The 19,976-nt window shown below is 38.1% G+C and overlaps 2 protein-coding genes across 2 annotated transcripts in view; one reads left to right on the top strand and one right to left on the bottom strand.

Moving 5' to 3' along the window:
• The window catches only part of LOC126559692 (surfeit locus protein 4 homolog), a 464,744-nt gene that overhangs the window by 260,882 nt on the left and 183,886 nt on the right, over window positions 1-19,976 (top strand). The window lies entirely within an intron of this gene.
• On the bottom strand, window positions 16,546-17,153 carry LOC126560865 (ubiquitin-conjugating enzyme E2 H). Its single transcript, XM_050216818.1, has one exon. The coding sequence runs from the start codon at window positions 17,137-17,139 to the stop codon at window positions 16,591-16,593; it is 549 nt and encodes a 182-aa protein (XP_050072775.1). The 5' UTR covers window positions 17,140-17,153; the 3' UTR covers window positions 16,546-16,590.

The raw sequence follows: 19,976 nt of genomic DNA, 5'->3' as shown, positions 1-19,976 counted from the left end.
AGGCACAAGCATCCTTTCGGGTGGATTCGACCATCATTATACGCTGGATCAGTAATAACCCCTCTCGCTGGAAGAAATTTGTTGCAAATCGGGTGTCTCAAATCGAGCATTTAACTGCTGGCGATCAAAATCCACCTGTGAACCGAACCAATTGGCGTCAAGTTTACCAAACAACTGTTGAACTACAAGTAGCTGCTGAGACTCTAGTACGCATGGTACAGAATGAAACATTTGAAGAAAAGATTCGTTCGCTGAATAGAAAAGAAGAAGTATCGTCGTCTTCATCTCTGAAATCGTTAGCGCCGCAGCTTGTAGGCGGCATTCTACGCATCGAATTGCACCTTCGGAATGCATATGTACCTAAAGATTAAAAACAGCCGATGATTTAGTTTTACAAGCATCCTTAGACTCGTATGATAATGGAATCGTATCACCTTAAATATTTGCATGCTGGGCCTCAGCTGTTGATTGCCACGATTCGCAAAAAATACAGGCCTCTTCATGTTCGAAGTCTCGCTCGCAAAGTGGTGCACTAGTGCATTCGTTGTTTCCGATATAAGCCTTCGACGCTAAACCAGATAATGGGAGATTTACCAGCGAAGTACGTAACACCGACTTTCTGTTTCTTGAACACTGGTGTCGATGTACCTTTGATATACCAAACAACATCCAGGAAGTCAAATCCTACGAAATGCTACGTGGCAAATTGCGCCTTTTGTGACTCACATTCAAGGCTGTTCATCTGGAATTGGTTGTTGATCTATCAACGGACGCTTTCATCGCAACCCTGAAGCGGTTCGTCTCTCGTCGAGGAAGGACGACGACAAGAACTTTTGTGGAGCTAAACAGAAGCTTCGAGTCTTTCATCATCAGCCTCAGCAGCAACAATTCCACCATACTCTATCGTCGTATTGTGGGACTGAAGTTATGACGTTTAAGTTTATACCGCCTATTATGGGGAGATCTCAGCACAGATCGGGAAGATTTGGAGATGCATGACATTTCCTGATCCTTTGTTGGATGACCGCTATGCGTGATATGAAGCATTGGATAGGTTTCCATCCGTTTGTTTCGGTACCAACAAGCACAATAATACGTGAGACGTATTTGGAAAGGCTGGAGCACCGAATACCTTTCTGGATTGCAGCACCGCACTAAATGGATGAAACAACGTGACAACATCCAAATTGGGACTCTTGTGCTTTTGAAGGAAGACAACTTGCCTCCGCTAAAATGATGTTACGGACGAGTAACCCAGGTTTACCCTGGAGACGATGGCAACATTAAAGTAGTCTCCGTGGGGACGGAAGACGACGAATACAAGCGAGTTAATACGAAGATCTGCGTGTTACCATTCAAATCGAACCCTTGATTAGTAGGCGGAAATTTCTATTCCTACGGGGGCCGACAATGTTAATAATAGTTTGACAGCGTTATTTTACGCCCCACCTTGAGTGTCGAAGTCTAGTGCAGATGTAAAAATGACAGTTACGAAGGAGAGGAAAAATATCACAAATAAAATTACACTACCAGTCCGAGTGCTTTGTTCATGTTCGCTTTTACGACATGTAAAAGTTGTTTTCCGCTTGCAACGTCAACAATTATATTAAGCAATATATAGATCTATTATGACCTAAGCCAGTTTTTTATGTATATTTTGACTGATCTATATGCATTAGTTATCAATGTAGTTTTCTCGTCTACCCAACAATATCGTGGATCAAGGACCTTTATTCCTTAGGGAGTGGGACTTGATGTCCCACAAAAAATAATGTTTCGCCTGACTTCTTCTTCTAGGCTGGCTAATTCTTCTAAGCTCACTAGACTTGCTGGAACCAAATCAGATGATACAATTAACCTTACAAATGAGTAAAATCGCTACGGGTGCTAGATTCTTTAAGTGAAGTACGGCCAAACACGAGTTATAGTGCACGACAAGAAAATGTAAAAGCTACATTTAATATGATTTTTTTTTAGATACCAGATCCAATAAACTGAATAACAGTAAAATATTTTTGTAACTGCTGTCAATAACAAAATAGAAGGTTAAACCAGGGATATAATTTGTTTTGCTGGTAATCCTAAAGAACTTACTCACTACAAAATTATTATTTGGAAAAAAAGACAGACTACTTGTCCGTTCACAGATACTATAACTCGATAAAAGAGACAATTTTGAGTACAGAATATTAAAACGCAAGCAAAGCAAAAACAAAAGTAAATCAATATCAATCAATTTATACAGACAACATTTTTATCTGTAAGATTTTGCAATCGAATAAACCTGACAGATGAGCAATGTTTCGTCTTTATTTTAAATTTTTAATTTTAATTTTAAATTCAATTCGGCGAGATATCCTTGAACATATGTGACAAAAGCTAGTTTCAATTGTCATTCTTCGTCATATAACAAGGGTAGTAGGGATTTTATTATTTTTTTCAGTTCCCCTTTTACTAAACCCCTTGCACCCAGCAGCGAGGCCCTAGGCGACCGCCTTTCAGTTGTGACAGATTTTAATTAAACCCAAACTAAACCATTCACAGCATTTTCAAACTTCAGAAACACTTCTTGTCCTGTTGTTGTTCCATGCAGACTTTTGAGGTATAACTTTTCCTCACTAACCGCCAAGTTACACCTCCGATAAATGAAAGCAACTGAGTAGTGTCTACGAGATCAGTCGACTCATCTACAACTAGTGAAAACCAATCAAATCTTTCTACTTTACACTTCAATTGAGCGATGATGTTATTACTGATAGCTTCCACTCCTCTAACAAGCGTGATTGCTTAAAAAAAATCCTTTTTTTTCTTTACACAATTCTTGTGTAGCCATAATGAAACAAGATTGAATAAGTTTCGCATCAGCAAGAATTTACCATTTTTACTATGAAATGATTGTTAGCATAGTTTTGTAACTGCTTCATTTTCATTTTTAATGTTTGCGAAAATGTTGCTTTAAAGACTCTGGTTAGTTTCATTTTCAAACAATTTTGAATATTGAGCAACATCTTTAGTTTCCTAGTGGCATCTAATGTTGCACTACGTAACCAGAGCTATAGTTTCGTTGCAAAGTAAACAAGTTATTTTGGCATTACATTCGATCACAACATAGTGTACACTCCATTCCGGCTTAAACGAACGATGTTCCTAGTCAATCTTTCTTTTCTTTAGACGATGATGATGATGATGATTTCAAAATCAGGCACATCTATTCGCTGTTCGAATTGATTGCTTATCGTTATTAGAGCGAGTTTACGTTTGATGCATAATACAAAGTTTCGCACTCTGATCCCTACCAAAATGTGAAATTAATCCATGAAATGCACAATATTGTTGTGATCGCTAAATGTGATTATTAAACCAAAAATTTACTCCCTCTTTGCCACATGGTACAGGCGCGCCCTTGTCACACCAATGCTCGCATGAACATTTTCCACAGATTGTTAGATTTTCTATTTACAACGGTTAAGCCGTTGTGGAAACGATGGAAATATTTTGTCTACTTCAATAACTGATTACGATCGATGACTCCAAAATACTTAATATTGAAGTTGATACGTGATTAATTGATTGATAAAAGCTGCTTGACAGATGACGAACATCATTACGATATTTGTTTTCTTTTCAATACCCTTCCGCCATACTCAAAAAATAAAAAATACCCTTTTATATTATACTATCCTTAGCAGGGAGAACATTTCGGTACTTCCCCACGAAATAGAACTGTAAACACTTCTCGAACTCGTTTTCTGCACTCAATTCACTAGTTCAGTACAGTTTTGCCTGAAGTTGTCTTCTAGTAAATTGACTATTAACATGATTTCACACGAATAACGATACGTTAACGCATGTATTCACCTAGCTAAATCACATAACTATAGTAAACATTATTTAATTATGTATTATTCAGATTGAACACACGCGTTTCAGTAACAGCATCAAATCGGTATAACTTAACTATTTATCGAGTTTCCAATCACGAGTCGACATATTCAAAACATTACACACTTTGACTCACGATATCTCAGTTTAGAGTTCCAGTTTCCTAGATGCCACAAACCAACTTTCGTGAAAATGTACTGTGCTTGACACAAATATATAAGTTTTCTGGTGGCTTTGTGTGTGAAATACAGCCACTGCCTAAATCATCGTAGTATTGGTGTGCGCACGCATTATTTCCTGATGTTAAATGTTTTCTTTACTTTTGCCTTATCTGCTTTATATTTCTGAGAAAAGAGAGGCTGTACTCATAGACATCCTGCTAGGAGCAGAGGTGAGAGAGAAACCGAGTGAAAACACGACAAGGACCGAAAAAAATATAGAGAAATTTATTAACAGGAGAAGCAAACTCACATGAAGAATGTTTGTAGATTGCATCGATTATAATTTGTCTACACGTGGGTGTCAAACAAACTGATTTCTTTTTATTGTTAATTGTTTATTGGTCCATTAAGAAATCGATCTGCTATGGCTTTATGACTTAATTTTTTAAAATTTATATTAGGTATTGACCGCATATAAAAATAGTCATCACAAGTTAAATGAATAATTAAAATTAGCTCGTAATAAATGTAACAGACTATAAAACGTTATTAACAAAAAAAAAAATAAGAGGATTGGAAGAAAACACTCATTCCATGACCAGACAAACGTTCTATCGTTCCAGTCCTAATTAATTTTCCACCACTGCTTTAATGTTACTAGTTGTATTGTCTATGTCTTCAGCGTTCTTTTATTATTGTTTTTTTATCTATCTACACTCGCATTATCTACACTCGCGTACAAGGGAGGCAGGCTTTCTTCACAGTACCATGTCCTAGAGTTAAGTCCAGTTTTGACGCGACGAGTTCAATCTCGAGAGAAGCGAAGTCGCTCTTGCTGCTGCATGAGAGAAATTGTCGATTATTCTTGAATCCGATGTTAACCTGGTTGAGCTTGGAATGTCACTCCTGGACTGCACTGAAACACACTGTACAACACATTGTACACAGACAAGTTCTTGTTTGTGCTGTTCGCAAAATGATTGTGGTTTTATTGCAGTTTAGACCCAAATCTAAAGCTCGACAATAGAAAAACGACAAGATCGGAAACAACCACACACACAATCGATGCAATAGCCACAATCGGACGGATAATCGGGCCAACAAAATACACCTATCTCATACATCTACATCATCATCATCAGCAACCACGCATTCAGCACTCATCCATAACCGAGCATGCCCAGAATAAAGCAAACAACAAGAAAAAATGCTTGGTTAATAGTTTGTATGTTACGTATAGTCATCACATCGGTGGCAAATCGGCGGTAAGCCGTAATACTAAAATAAAAGTAAATAATTTTGTTTTGTTTGAATATTACCGGTCGGTGGCGTATTCTCAGCTCTCATCTCAGCTTATCCCGGGCATGCTCTGTTGCAGGTACAGTCGTTGTAGCTGAGCGGACTCTAACAGGCCCCGTGAAGGAATGGCCTCCTAGCACGAGAGTATCGCTGGAAGCAGCTAAATATAAATTGTACAGGAATCTGCCCGAACAAGGTCTTGCACCAAGTTGATCTCCAAGGCGGGTTCCAACCTTCCCGCTAGTTGTTCCAAATACCAAATAATTCTGGAACTTATGCCGCAGAAGGGGGAGATCTGATGACGAGACAGTTCGGATGTGGGCAGAAACCCGGACGTGAGAAACAACCGTGCTGTGTGCGCGAGGAAATCGAAAAGCGTATCGAAATGAAAGATAACCTCCTCGTGTGAGCTATTGATTGAATCTACTTTATTTTTTACAAATATGGTCCTTATATAGTAAGGTTTTTATACCTAGTTGTCTCCTTCCTTTTCTTACTATTGTTTCCCGTACGCACATAGAATTCTAGAGGTGTATCAATGTACCTAGATTTGTTAATGGTAATTGCATCCTGCATCTTACCAAAACATTCATTACCATCGAAGCGTTAATGTTGGATATTTCCAACCGTTATGACGATACTTTCGGTTATTACATTTTTCATTCATGCCCGCTTTCCAAAGAATGCTACTTCCTACGCTTACATGAATGAATCCTTTTGTTACCAGTTTAATTGCCGTCTTAGTTTTGGGATAAACCCAAACCCGCTTGGTTCGGTGTTATTTTGCTATGTTGTATGCGTTCAACCCTTATTTTACGACTGACGCGCTTGTATTCAGTCTCGTGTATCGCGCCTTTTTATCCTCATGTTTATTTGGGCAAACGATAACGATCCTTCCACAAGTTACAGATAATGATGCGAATATTTTCAAACCGACCCGTTGCGCGCGAGTCAACAATCAGCATTTTCCAGTGTTGTTAACCGACACCAGCACCAGTAAACAGCGTCGATCAGCAAAAAGTATGGATCGAATGACCTAGCCACCGATTGCAAAACAGCCAATAGCCGAATCAGCATTAGCGGGACAATCAACAATCAGCAATAACCGAATACCTTTCCTTTCCCAGTCCAATTCCTATCAAACGAAAGTTAATGAATAATGAATAAAACGTCACTCCGATTTTGACCGCAGCAAGAACAAGACTCGTTATTTCGTCAGTGTTCGAACCCTTTACTTTTTTAACTCGCGCAACAGTTGTAAAAACGATTATTCTTCCTCTTGGCTTAACGACCTTCGAGGTCACGCTAACCATTGAATAGCTTAGTAGACTTGCTGATAACACGTAGTTGAATAGTCATTCCTCACTACGCACAGTAGTCCAACTTAGACCAATGAGCAGACTTTGCCTGTTTCGTAAAAGAGCTGTGAAGGAATTCACTTTTATATATAATAAAAGATCATACAGAACAGTTTAAGGAAAATAATGATGAGAATAATGTTAATCGCGTATATTAAGTAATTTTAGACACTATAATTATTTTCTTAGTTATGCGGCTTGATCGTTCTTAATGGTTATAAAAATTAGCTTATATAGAAATACTACAAAATCTAATAACACGTTTCTTATTTGTACGACAGTTGAACGAATCATTTATGTTGTCTAAGGTACAACATAAACACATTCTAGAGAATTCTTCATATCATCTCCGTCTTCTTCAGTAGTAGTAGTAGCAGTGGCGGATCAATCCACATGGAGGCCCCAAGCGGGAAGAAATATGAGGCCCTTCTATTTTCGTTTAATATATGCTTATAAAATAGTTACTTGTGCCTAATAATATAATAACAAATAACAAAACAAATAACATAACAAATAATTTAAAAAATAGTAATATTACATTATATTCATCTATATATTCACAATTTTTTTTCATAAAATTTTAAAATATTTTTAAAAAATAATTTTCTTATGCAGATGTGTTTAAGGTTTATTTGTTTATTTGTTAAAAAAATGTGTTTTAGGATTGCGCATATATACGTTACAAAAAATACGTTATAGGTATTCGGTGTATTTAATAGAACATTCTCAAATTTTTCAAATTTCTCAATCTTGATTAAAGCTCCTCCACTAACGAACAGATATATTTTCATATCAACACTTGCTGGAAGTTTTTATAAGGTTTTCTGTCTGCAGTGAGAACATCGGACTTATTATTAGGATGCGTTGGACTAATAGCCAAATTGGTCTTCTTCTTCTTCATTTGCCTTAGCAACCGCCGATGGCCAAGGCTCTCCATGTATTGGTTTCAATGACTTGTGATTTCCACGTAGTCGGATAACCATTCTTTGCGTATGCGAGACGGCTTAGTCGGGAATCGAAACCGTGCTGCTCGGGTCGTGTTTGCGTCTCACGCTAACCGCTATCAGGCCGCCCAATTAGTTTTCCGAATGTATTCTGGTCCAGAGATGTGCTCTGATCACATTAACCAGAAATCGTGACTATTACACGTTGAACATGATTGTGCCATGACGTTGACATGATTGTGCCTTACGCTAAACGCCTGGCAATGCGACCGTCATGTGATAATTTTTTACGTCTCCAAGACATTAAACCTTTAATAAAATCTCTGAAAAATGTTGCAAGAATTAACTAATATAAATTTTTAGGAAGCTTAAATCAAGTGTGATAAAAGATAACGTTCATAAAAGAAATTAAACAAATAAACCATTAATTATTTTAATACAAATTAAATTAATCTCTCCAAAATGCTATTTATTACATTGTCGAGCAATTTATAAAATAATTTTTTTTCGGCTTTTATCTTTGACAAATTCTTCAATTATTTTTTTTGTATCCATTTGGTCTAGTAAATCCTGTTCAATGTATAAAATAGCCAAACTGTTCCATTTTACCTCCGATAAAGAATTCCGCAAATAATTTTTTACCCTTTTTAAAACAGAAAAGGATCTTTCCTCAGAAGCGTTCTATACAGGAATTGTTAAAAAAAATTTGATGAGAGTTTCCTCATCAGGAAACGTGCACGACATATCTCTCGTTATTCTATAAATATTTCGCATATTGATACATGTATTGTTCCTTGTGATACTATCATTTTCTATCAATGATTCCAGAATTGAAAAATTTTCTTTTATAAAACATAAAAAGTGCTCCAATTCATTTTCAAAAGTTTCGTCATCTATGTCATTCTTGTAAATTTATTTCAATTTTTGAATAGCACCTTTTTTCCTTTCTTTAGACATGTTCCAATCATAAAATACTTTGAACGGATCCAAAACTAACTCATATTTTTCAGTTCTTTGTAATAGTTGTGTTTTTATGTTATCACATATAGTGTAAAAAGTATTGATTTTAAAATCTTCTTTGAATGAAAATTCGTGCTCATTTTCTTTGTTTTCATCAAAAAAAAATCGTCGTTTTCTAAGTCGCTTGTCTTCGGCACCAAATGTAGTCCCAGATAACTCGTTAGCTGCCGATTCAACATTGTCAAAATCTTCACGAAAATTTTCAAGGAATTTGATCAATGAACGCATCAAAGAAGATCCTTTCAAAAGTGCACATTCTACAGTTTGAAGCGACTTGTTAGTAGCATTTATTCTTTGAAGGATTGTATTCCAATTTTTTTCTGCTATATGGACACTGTTTACCCTGTTAGTAAGGAATGAACGTATTAATTTGATGATAGTAATTAGATAGCAGAGGGAAATAAGTTTAAATAAAAGGCCTCTATGCCAGATGGAATCGAAGGCTTTTTGGCTATCGGTACTTCTAGATTCCAGTTGATTTTTTAGTTAACCTATTGTTCTTTATGGAGAAGGTCAGCCGTTTTAGTTGATGCGTTGTTGAGAGAAATGGTTGAAAGCCAAAATGAGAAATGGGTATTATGTTATGGGTCTCGTTGCGAAGGTAAATTCTTTTCGCAATCAATTTTTCAATTTTTTTTCCGATGCAACTGTGCAGCCTGATTGGTCAGTAACAGTTAGGTAAGGATCTAATTTTACCTGGTTTTGGAATTGCTATTATGTTGGACTGTTTTGGACTGTTTGTTGGGAAAATAACCGAGTTTGAAGCATCTATTGAATATGAAATTTAAGTAAATGATTGCTTTAATTGGTAGCCTTTTCAGACATTTGTTATTGATGTTATCGGGGTCTGTGGGTTTTTTGTTTTTAAGTTTCTTTAATATAAGTTTTATCTCTGATGGGGAACTCAGCAAGTTAGTGTCTAAATAGTTATCGCGATTTCTTTTAAAGAATATAGTGACTGTAGAAATAACCTTACCTTCAACTGGGCTGATTGACTCGAATGTGGCTTTGTGGGCTGACTCAAACTGATTTTTCATTTTTGTTTTATTTTGTTTTGTCGATCACAACACATATAAATAAACCACAGACTAAAAGTTATGGTGTAACAAATAATTGAACTTATATTCCGTGAACCCGACGCGACCCCCTGCCTCGAGGACCGTGTAACCAATGAATGGCGTTTGCTGCCAGGAGTTACCGTTCATTGCCCCTGGCGATCGCACGTGGCCCGATCCTACCGAACCGCTCTCACGTACACATCGACGCGCTGGCAGGGCTGTCAGCGGTGAGTGACTGCAATAATGAAATAAATCGGCAGGTCGGGTCACAACTATTATGCCTTTGGCAATTACGCCTGGTAACATTTCTTTTTTTGATTAAGTCTCTAATGAATTGCGGGAACAACTACCATGCCTTTGCCAATTACGCCTGGTAACATTTTTTTTGTTTTATTAAATCTTTAATGAATTGCGGGATTAGAACATTGTAGTTGCTTGGGGCTCACACATCGATAGTATGATATCGAATCTTTCTGACATAATTTCAAATGCGCATAATATCGCTGTACCCACTGTCACCCCAAGCAACTTCTTCTTCTTCTTCTTGGCTTAATGTCTTACTAGACTACCGATACCACGTAGTTGGTTAGTCAGTCCTCACTACCGGGGGTGGGGGAGACGGTCCGGGTGGGATTTGAACCCCGGTCCTGCCGTTTGAAGACCGGCGCCGCTGTCGCCTATACCACCGAGCCGCTCCAAATCAAATCAGCTTTTGATAGATGCAGGAAAATCCTTCAGGTGTCAGATTCTGGTCAGAACTGGTAAGGACTGACGAACCTCACTACGTGGTATTCATAAGTCGAGCAATACGGTCAGGCCGTTCTCACAAAGAAAAAAGCTTATTTGTATCCTTTTGAAAGCACAATAGATTATTCTTTTCTTAGAAGATTCTTGTCTTAACTGTGCTATCGAAGGCTTCGTGATTCTAGCAAAATCTTTTATGAACTTCTGGCAGTAACAAATTACCCCTAAAAATGCCATTTATTTTGTATCTTTTTGTTGAATTGGCCAGTCCTGTATCACTTATTTTTTCCAGAGTTTGATTTTCGATCACAATATGTTCGAGAAAGGCTACCTTACAAAAAATATACTTTTCAAAAGATGAACTTTCAGTGAATACTTCATGAAAGTTTTGAATATTTCAGTAAGATTTTGCACATGTTCTTGTAGACTAGTGGAAAAAACAATTATGTCATCCATGTATACAAGACATTGTTTCCCAGTATGGGCTAGCAATACATTATTTGTATGCTTGAGCTTAGATTTTTGCCGATAATGTATGCAATGAAAAATATGACCAAAAAACTTGATTGAGATTGCTCATAGTTCTAATTGTTATTCTTGCTCTCAAATGTTCTATCCGCTTTTACCTGGCTTTCGCTCTCGCTGCTCTGCAACGTACCGATTCACCAGCAACGCTGTTATGGTAATGGCGGGAATGTGAAGATTGAGTCCACCTCGGTTGCGTGGAAGGGCCAAATGGGTTAATGGGATTCGAAAACCCCCAGATCCGTCCCACAGGTAAGACCGCACATGTAAGGCGTCTTGGAGGCCAAATCGATGTCTATCGATCGTGCGCCACACACCAACAAACCAAAGCTTGAGCAGAAGAAAAGTGTTCAATAGCACCACCTGTTCCGCCAAATTGAGGTCTCTAACACGGTGCAATATGACCAAATGGCGGAACTGTTGGATTACGTTTTCCCAGTTATGCCCGATCGCCTCCCATACATTGTTAGTGAACAATATACCAAGCAGGCGCAATCTTTCTACTTCCCGCAGCCACGGAACATGCATGCCTTTGTTTTTTACACGTTCAACTTCGCTCCAGCGGTTCTGCCAGACGCTTCTATTGTTGTTTTAACCTCCTCGTGTTTGGGAAGGGAGGTTGTCACCACCGAGATGTCGTCAGCATATGCGTTAATCAGGTCATCCTGATCGCAACAAATACTTTGTAATCTGGAGATGAGCGGATTAAGGTAAAGGGCAAACAGGTGCATGGATAAAGGATCGCCCTGTCTGACAGAGCAGCGTATGGGAAACGACAGGGAAAGGTTTCCATTTACAAGGATAGGAGGAGGATCGTTCACAAACTGTTCGCAAAAATCGCACATGTCCTGGATTGAAGCCCATAGAAGACATAGTTTGCCACAAAAAAACTTCTTTTAACTCTGTCAAAGGCCAGTGATAGATCAAAGGAAACAAGCTTACCACGCTTTCGTTGATTCTTGAGATCAACCACCCTCTCCTTGACAGAGAGCACCGGTTGAAAAATGTTGCAAGGTTTGTTGTTACATTTTTGCGCTGTCGATAATATCCCCCACTTCCCGATTATAGAATCAAGACGTAGTTTAATAATTCTCGACAGTAGCTTGTAGTCTGTGTTAAGCAGGGATATGAGCAGGGATATTGTACGAAGAGCACGACATCGCCCTGGAAGAAACGCTCAAGCACATACGAGAAAAAGCTAATTTAATAAGCCACACATCCGCTACTTAGGCCGTGTTACAGATAGCCAAGGTCTCCTACCTGACCCATCCAAGATTGAAGTCATTAAAAAGTTGCCTCCACCGATAGACTTCTCAGGAGTACGTTCGTTCATCGATGCTGTGAACTACTATTCAAAGTTCATCCCAAGCATAAGAGATCTGCGTTACCTATTGGATAAAATGCAGCAAAATGGGAACACATTCCACTGGACACCGGAATGCTAAAAAGTGTTCGAGCAATTCAAATCCGTTCTTTCATCAGACCTCTTGCTCACACATTATGACCCGAAACTAGACATTATGGTTTCGGCTGATGCATCAGCTATCGGGCTCGGTGCAACACTCAGCCACAAATTTCCTGATGGATCCCTCAAGGTTGTGTAGCATGCATCCAGAGCGCTGAGCAAGGCTGAAGAAGATAACAGCCAAATAGATCGAGAAGGACTTGCTCGCTGTGACTAAATTTCATCGGATGCTGTATTGACACTTCACGCTGCAAACCGACCACAGGCCATTAGTGCGAATCCTTGGAAGCAAAAAGGGGATTCCAACGTACATAGCTAACCGATTGCAGCGGTTCGAACTAACACTTCAACTGTACGATATGGCCATTGAATATATCCCCACCAGTCCTTTTGGCAACGCTGACGTTCTTTCTCGCCTCATCCAAAACCATGCAAAGCCAGAATACGTCATAGTAAGCATCGAATTGGCGCAAGATCAGGTCAGGTCAGTTGCCGTAAATGCCTTACTAACGTTCCCTATTCGTTTCCAAAACATTGTGCTCTACACCCAGCAAGACCCGTCGCTCCATAAGGTTTATAAGTACGTGCGGGATGGTTGGCGCCGCGACGTAGCTTATGGGACGGAACTTCCACGACTCTACGATAGGAGGGAATCAGTGGCAAACGTGGACGGCTGCATTCTCTTCGGTTAGAGAGTGGTCATCCCTGAGAAGTTGCACACCCGCTGTTTAAACCAACTACACCGAGGACATCCCGGCATGCAGAGGATGAAAGCGATTGCGCATAGCTACGTATATTGGCCGAAGCTGGATGACGGCATAACGAGCTACGTGGCATCTTGCGGAGCATGTGCAGCTGCGGTAAACCCACCTTCAAAGGCATCACCGATGGCGTGGCCAAAACCATCGACAGTACAAAATGTCCCGAAGGATATTCCTGTGACGACATCCAGAAGGTAGAACCACCCAGCGCCTGATAGATTTGCCTTGTTTCGATACGTTCTCGACTCCGCGGGCCACGGGAGATTTCAAACTGTAGAAATCGATGCGAAACTGTCAACGAATCTCAAAGTTGTGTTTTGCTTTTTCTCCATTGCTTCACGTAAGTAGTTTATGTGCCAGATTCTCAAAAAGCAATTTCAAAGCCACAAAAATTCACAAACATGTGAATTTTTGTGAGATCCTGAAATTCTCAATTTGAAATCTGACGTGGCCCTCGGCTTTGGCGTTAATGAAACGCGAGGAACACCAACGAAAGAGTGAACGAGTTAACAACGCCATCTCAGTGTGAAAAATACCAGCGTAACAGAGAGCCAGCCAGGACGATTAACAAACCGATGGACACGAAAAGGGCTTTAAAAAAGAATTCGACTGTTGTCGCCGTTATATTTGTTTTGTGTGTTTAATGTTGCGCGTTTTCTTCTTCTTCTGGGATTAACGATCGTAAGGTCCTGCCTGCCGTCGAATGGCTCACTGGACTTGCCGATACCACGTAGAATCGTGCGCTCATAGTTTATTGTACGTTGTAAGTGTTAATAATTTAATACGTGTACTGTACAAGTGTACTGTAGATATCGAAAAAAATAAGTAAAACATATAAGTCTCAAGTGTGTGAAAATTATGACAAAAAATGAAAACAAAATAAAAAAAATGATCTAGTGTACAGAAGGTTTTGCGGCTCAAGAGTAATACAGGCCCTCAAGTTGTACTGGATTCATCTCATGCAAGCTTGTGTGAAAAATCACGGTAGATTGTGACCATTATGCGTAGGACATAAAAATATTATTTAAATAAATTATTATTCAAATGAGGAAAGTTAATTGAAATTATTGTTAAGTGTCGCAAAAGCTAGCTTATGTATAAGACTAATTTATAAAAACATTTCACTGACTTATTTCTTCATTTAAACGAGACAGTTCATACTGTAATTGAAATAATTCTACAGTGAGTCATTTTTTTTTTATTTAAATGGCTCAATATACGGAATAAATTAATATTTAAACATGATTTGAGTAGAAAGTTGATTGAATTACTAAAATTTTATTCAAACTAGTTAAAATAAGATTTTGGATTTTATAAACCAATAGTTTTAATATTTTCAACATGTCCTACTCAGCCATGTTCACAAATGACTGTGGAGCTTGCATGTGAGTTTGCTGCGTGCAACTTGAGGGCCTATATTACTCTTTAGCCGGTTTTGCCCCTAACTGCTTGTTTTTGGGGACAGAGAGTTGAGAAATTGTGTTGGACTCTTTTTTCTTATAGCTATAGTGGGGTATGCATGAGCTGAACGAGTTCCAGGAAAGGCAGACGATACTAAATTTGGTTAAAGAAAAATGGGCTAAAGAGTAATATAGGCCCTCAAGTTGCACGCAACAAACTCACATGCAAGCTCCACAGTCATTTGTTAACATGGCTGAGTAGGACATATTGAAAATATTAAAACTATTGGTTTATAAAATCCAAAATCTTATTTTAACTAGTTCTGATAAAATTTTAGTAATTCAATCAACTTTCTACTCAAATCATGTTTAAATATTAATTTATTCCGTATATTGAGCCATTTAAATTAAAAAAAAAAAAAGACTCACTGTAGAATTATTTCAATTACAGTATGAACTGTCTCGTTTAAATGAAGAAATAAGTCAGTGAAATGTTTTTATAAATTAGTCTTATACATAAGCTAGCTTTTGCGACACTTAACAATAATTTCAAATAACTTTCCTCATTTGAATAATAATTTATTTAAATAACATTTTTCAGTCCTACGCATAATGGTCACAATCTACCGTGATTTTTCACACAAGCTTGCATGAGATGAATCCAGTACAACTTGAGGGCCTGTATTACTCTTTAGCCAATTTTTCTGCCGTAGACTACAATGGATAGGAGATTAATCAGTACATTTCTCGTTTTTCTTTTTCAGGCTGCCGGCTCAGGGGTTATCGCTGGGTTCAGGCTGCGTTTAAAGGACGCAACCCGCGAAAAATTTCAAAACCAAAAGCTTTTTTTCAGTTTTTCATGAGTGATTGTGAAATTTCCATGATTTGAAGTCCCTTTTTGAAATCACAATTTTGAAAAAAAATTGAAATCACAATTTTTATATTTTTTGACAGTTCCGGATCGATTTCAAAAGTTTGAAATTTCCCGTGGCCCGCGGTCTTAAGGATTTGAAACCTCCCATTTTATGTTTGAACTAGGCTGGTAAGCCCTGCAATTCCAAAATTGGTAAATGGACTAGGTAGCCTGTTAGCTTTCTCGGTCTTATTGAATAAAAGTATGGAAGGAGTGGGTTCAACACAACATCGATAAATCACAGAGCCCCTTCCACTCATCGGGCTCTTGGGGTGTCGTTTTTTTCGTTTATTTATAGAGGCTTTGAGTCTCTGAGACTACATTCGCCCCTGCTCTTGGGTGTCGAACTCTGTTTGTTTTCCGCATCTGATGGAAAACTCGAACATCAAACATGGCAATCCATCGAACTTTATGTTGTAAAATGTAAGCAAATAACTAGTGTGTTGCAAAACGTAACCAATGAAGAGAAAAAACAGAGTTCGACATCCGGAAAGTTCAGTACTCACTATGTGAGTTCAATAAATTATTTATATTTTTCTTAATACTATGATTGAAACGTTTCAAATCCAAAATACTAATTCTATTTTTATTATTATTTTGGTTTAGTAATAATGAGGTGGTAATGGAATTTATATATAATTGTGTCGAAACGCTTTTACTTGTTTTTCTTTTTATGATGAGTGTATACCATAGAGTAACAATACGGCGACGTGCTGTCATACTTTCTAATAAATAAATATGCCATAGTCATGCAAAACTTCAACGCTCTGCTAGATATATCAGTACAGTAAATATAGCCTGATTTTGATATTATAAACACATGATATTTTTTATTTATGATTTGGAATTTAACGCAAATGTAACAAACTGAAATCAGAGACAATTTCAGTTTTGGCAATTTCCAGCATTAATTTATCAAAACAATTGCAGTAATGATAGCATGGTAAAGAAGAACAATTTGAATCGAAATCGTAGGATTGCCTGATGAAAGAAATTGCCAAATCTTAAGATAATCTATATTACTAACAGTTCTGCTCTTCCGCTGTAAAAATAGCCGTCGTTATAATTCCATATCTTGCGCCTCATCTTCGCTGAAATCCGACATGCTACTTTCACTATCAGAACTTTCCGCTGGATCTTGTTCCCGTAGTGCTTCTTCTGTGGCGTATCGACGAACATAATCAGCCACTTTCTTGCGGTACTCTTCCGGTTTGTGTAGATACATGGCAGCTGCATCACCGTTGAGAGGATCCACTGGATTTGGATACGTAAGCAGCTGGGGCAAGAAAGACTCGAATATGTTGGACAGATCATACAAAGCCGTCCATGCCTGATTTATCACATCGAGACAAACTGTGCCTGATACTTCATCAATATTAGGGTGATAGATTTTGTTGATAAATCCGATACTAGGTGATTTAAATGGATAATGCTCCGGCAGATGAACACGCACTTTCCACACGCCACCTTCGTAAGGTGTTCCTTGTGGACCAAAAAATTTTACACAAAATTCATTTAATCCGCCAAGAATTGTGACTTCGTGTTTACTTTCAATCAGTTTTATGACATCTGTGTCCATACGGCGCTTGCCTGCGCTTGGAGAAGACATTCTGTGTGTGTAATGATTATATGAAATAATCTCTGAGCTCGAAAAATGGTGTCCTTAATGGATGTGTCCTGCTATACCTGTAAATGAAACAATGAAATTATTTTTTTTTACCTACATATAACTATATTTAAGAACTATAAACTAAAAACTACAAAAACTAAAAAAAAATTGTTAGTCAAGACAAAACTGCTTGCCTGTGCTGTAGAAATTGCGTGATTTAACTGATCTTGCTTGTACTTCAATGTTAATGTAATAAATATACCACTAGACGCAATGGTTGGGCGCAATAAAAAAAATGTATGCTTAAACCATTTTCGAAAGGCTTTGAGTTTTGAAATTACTCTGCTTTATATTCTTGAAATAAACTCTACCGTTTTTAACTTTTATTTGACAGAAAAAAATGGTTTTAAGTCTAGTTCGAGCAGGAAACTGTTCAAGCCCTTATCACATAATGGAAAACGCTGTCATCGGTTTCGTTTTGAGTGGCAAATATCAGTCAAATGGAAAAAAAGAATTGTTGTTTTGTCCCGGATTGATGTCGAATAACAAAAGAAAACATGTAATTAGTCTTTCGTGATTTTTATGAGTGCGTATATCAAGGAAAAACTATATTCCTGTTCAAATTTTGAAAACAGAATGAATAATCTGACACACTTGTTACCACACGAGCGGACGGCATTTTTCTATCAAAGACCCTTAATGCCAGAAAAAATCCTAAAACAGCCGACATAATTATTTCCCGTGTAAAAACCCCTATAGCGTGAGTTTACAAAAATGCAACAAAGTAAAACTTTATACATTTTGTATACAAAATTTTTTTTAAATGTAATTGCATGAAAACAAAGAATGTCGGAAATAACATCAAATTTTACAATCAATTCAGATTTGTTCGAAATGGCCACTTTTGGCACGAATTATGGCCTTTAGACGGCCGATGAAGCAATCGCATGCTGCCCGAAAGTGATTCTGCGGTATTTTAGCCCATTTTCGGCGAAGCGCTTGAGCTGATCGACACTTTGGTATTTTTTAGTTCCAACCTTACTGCCTAAAATACCCCAGGCACAATAATACAACGATTTTGCTTTTGGTGGCCAATGAGCGGTGGAAATGAAGCGAGGAATATCATTTCGTAACCATTATTGAGTGGCGCGTGCTGAATAGTGATGGGTTAAATGACAGCACAGTAAAGTGTGCGAGCAAACAACACACAAAATATAATCGTGGTACCACACTAAAAAGTCACTTCGCTGAGATGCTGCACAAACCACAGTTATTGTGGCACTTCACAATTTTTGTGGTACTGCATAGTTTTCACTACTTAACACTATCATAAACATAAATCATTCAAATCACATTGATTATATTTCTCGAAAATGAGTACATCGTATAATATTTGCGCAACACTGAAAACGTGCACAGTACACAACACTGAAAACGTGCACAGTACACAACATATGTGTGCAGCACGAACAAATGTGCGGTGCCAACAAATGTGCGGTAAAAATTGTACAGCACCAAAAAAAATTGTGTGGTATCACAAAAATTGTGCCCTACCACAAAAATTTTGCTGTACAACTAATATTATGATACCACAAAAATAGTGCTCTCCAACAACATCGAGGAGAGGGAAAAATTAATAAAATACGTCGGCTTATAGTCTGTAGTTTGATTTTTGCTTTGTGATAGACAGATGGAGTTAAATAAATGCTATCTAAAGGAAGAGGCGAATGACAAAAAAGAGCAATAACAACAAAAATTGTGAGGTATCACAAAAATGTGCGCGACACGCAGTGAATGTGCCGCGGTACCACAGTTGCATTGCTCCTCAAAATGTGCGTGGTACGAGAGCACCACACATTAAAAATTGCTACTTGACCCATCACTATTGCTGAGTGCGATGGTGCTGAGTCCTGTTGGAATCTATCAGGTTTGCGGCCAAAGTGTTTGCATGCCCTCATGCACGGCTTCAGAGCTCCCTCCAAAATATTTTAGCGATGGATTTATTTTCACCCCACCATCCATCGTGGACACCCCACCAATTATGGCGGCCCAAACTACCACCATGGCTGACTTTACAGTGTCGCTGGGCAAGCAATGTTGCAAATTTTCTGCTGACCTCGCAGGCAAGCAAAAACAATCGTTTTGTTTAATCACAAACTGCTGGGTTACGAATAGTTTTTCATCGGAGAAAACCAAATTCGACAGTCCACTACTTTCGGCTAAACGTAGTAATTCTTTGGTTCCTGTGAATCTTACTTTTTTTATGCATCGGTCAGACCTTGCACTTTTTGGAACTTTTAAAGCTTTAGTCTAAGCTTTAGTCTAAGGCATTTTTCAATAAGCCGAAAGACATATTACGATATGTCCAACTCACTAAACCATCTCTATCTTCTTTTTATTATACATCATCCATGTCGTCGACCAAGCCGTCGCTAATAAATAAAAAAGATCTTTGCCTGCCATTTCTTGCTTCCTTACCTTGATGATTGTATCCGTAACTACCGTTAAAAGGTCGCCTATTTCATCAATTCATCCCTGCCTTTGACTATTCAATTCTTTAGATAGAATTTACGCTTCAAATTGTTCTAGAAAATTGCGATCCGACGTACAGTGGGTCACAATTAGGTTGGCTATTTGAGAACCCAGAACCACCAAACACTCCTTTTATCCATGTTTGTAGTAATTTTAACGGATACAGCGATTTGGAGACAGCGACGCCGGTCTTGAAACGGCAAGACCGGGGTTCAAATCCCATTCGGACCTTCCGCCCGTAGTAAGAACTGACTATCCAACTACCTGGTATCGCCAGTCTAGTTAGATATTCGATGGTCGGCGTG

This window comes from Anopheles maculipalpis, chromosome X, assembly GCF_943734695.1.
Source record: "Anopheles maculipalpis chromosome X, idAnoMacuDA_375_x, whole genome shotgun sequence".
NCBI classification, from domain to species: Eukaryota; Metazoa; Arthropoda; class Insecta; order Diptera; family Culicidae; genus Anopheles; species Anopheles maculipalpis.
The sequence above is the reverse complement of the archived record's forward strand: the minus strand, read 5'-3'. Positions and strand labels throughout refer to the sequence as shown.

Excerpts from the sequence above, each read along its gene's own strand:
- LOC126560865 (XM_050216818.1), bottom strand. The coding sequence starts at position 17,139 with ATGTCTTCTCCAAGCGCAGGCAAGCGCCGTATGGACACAGATGTCATA.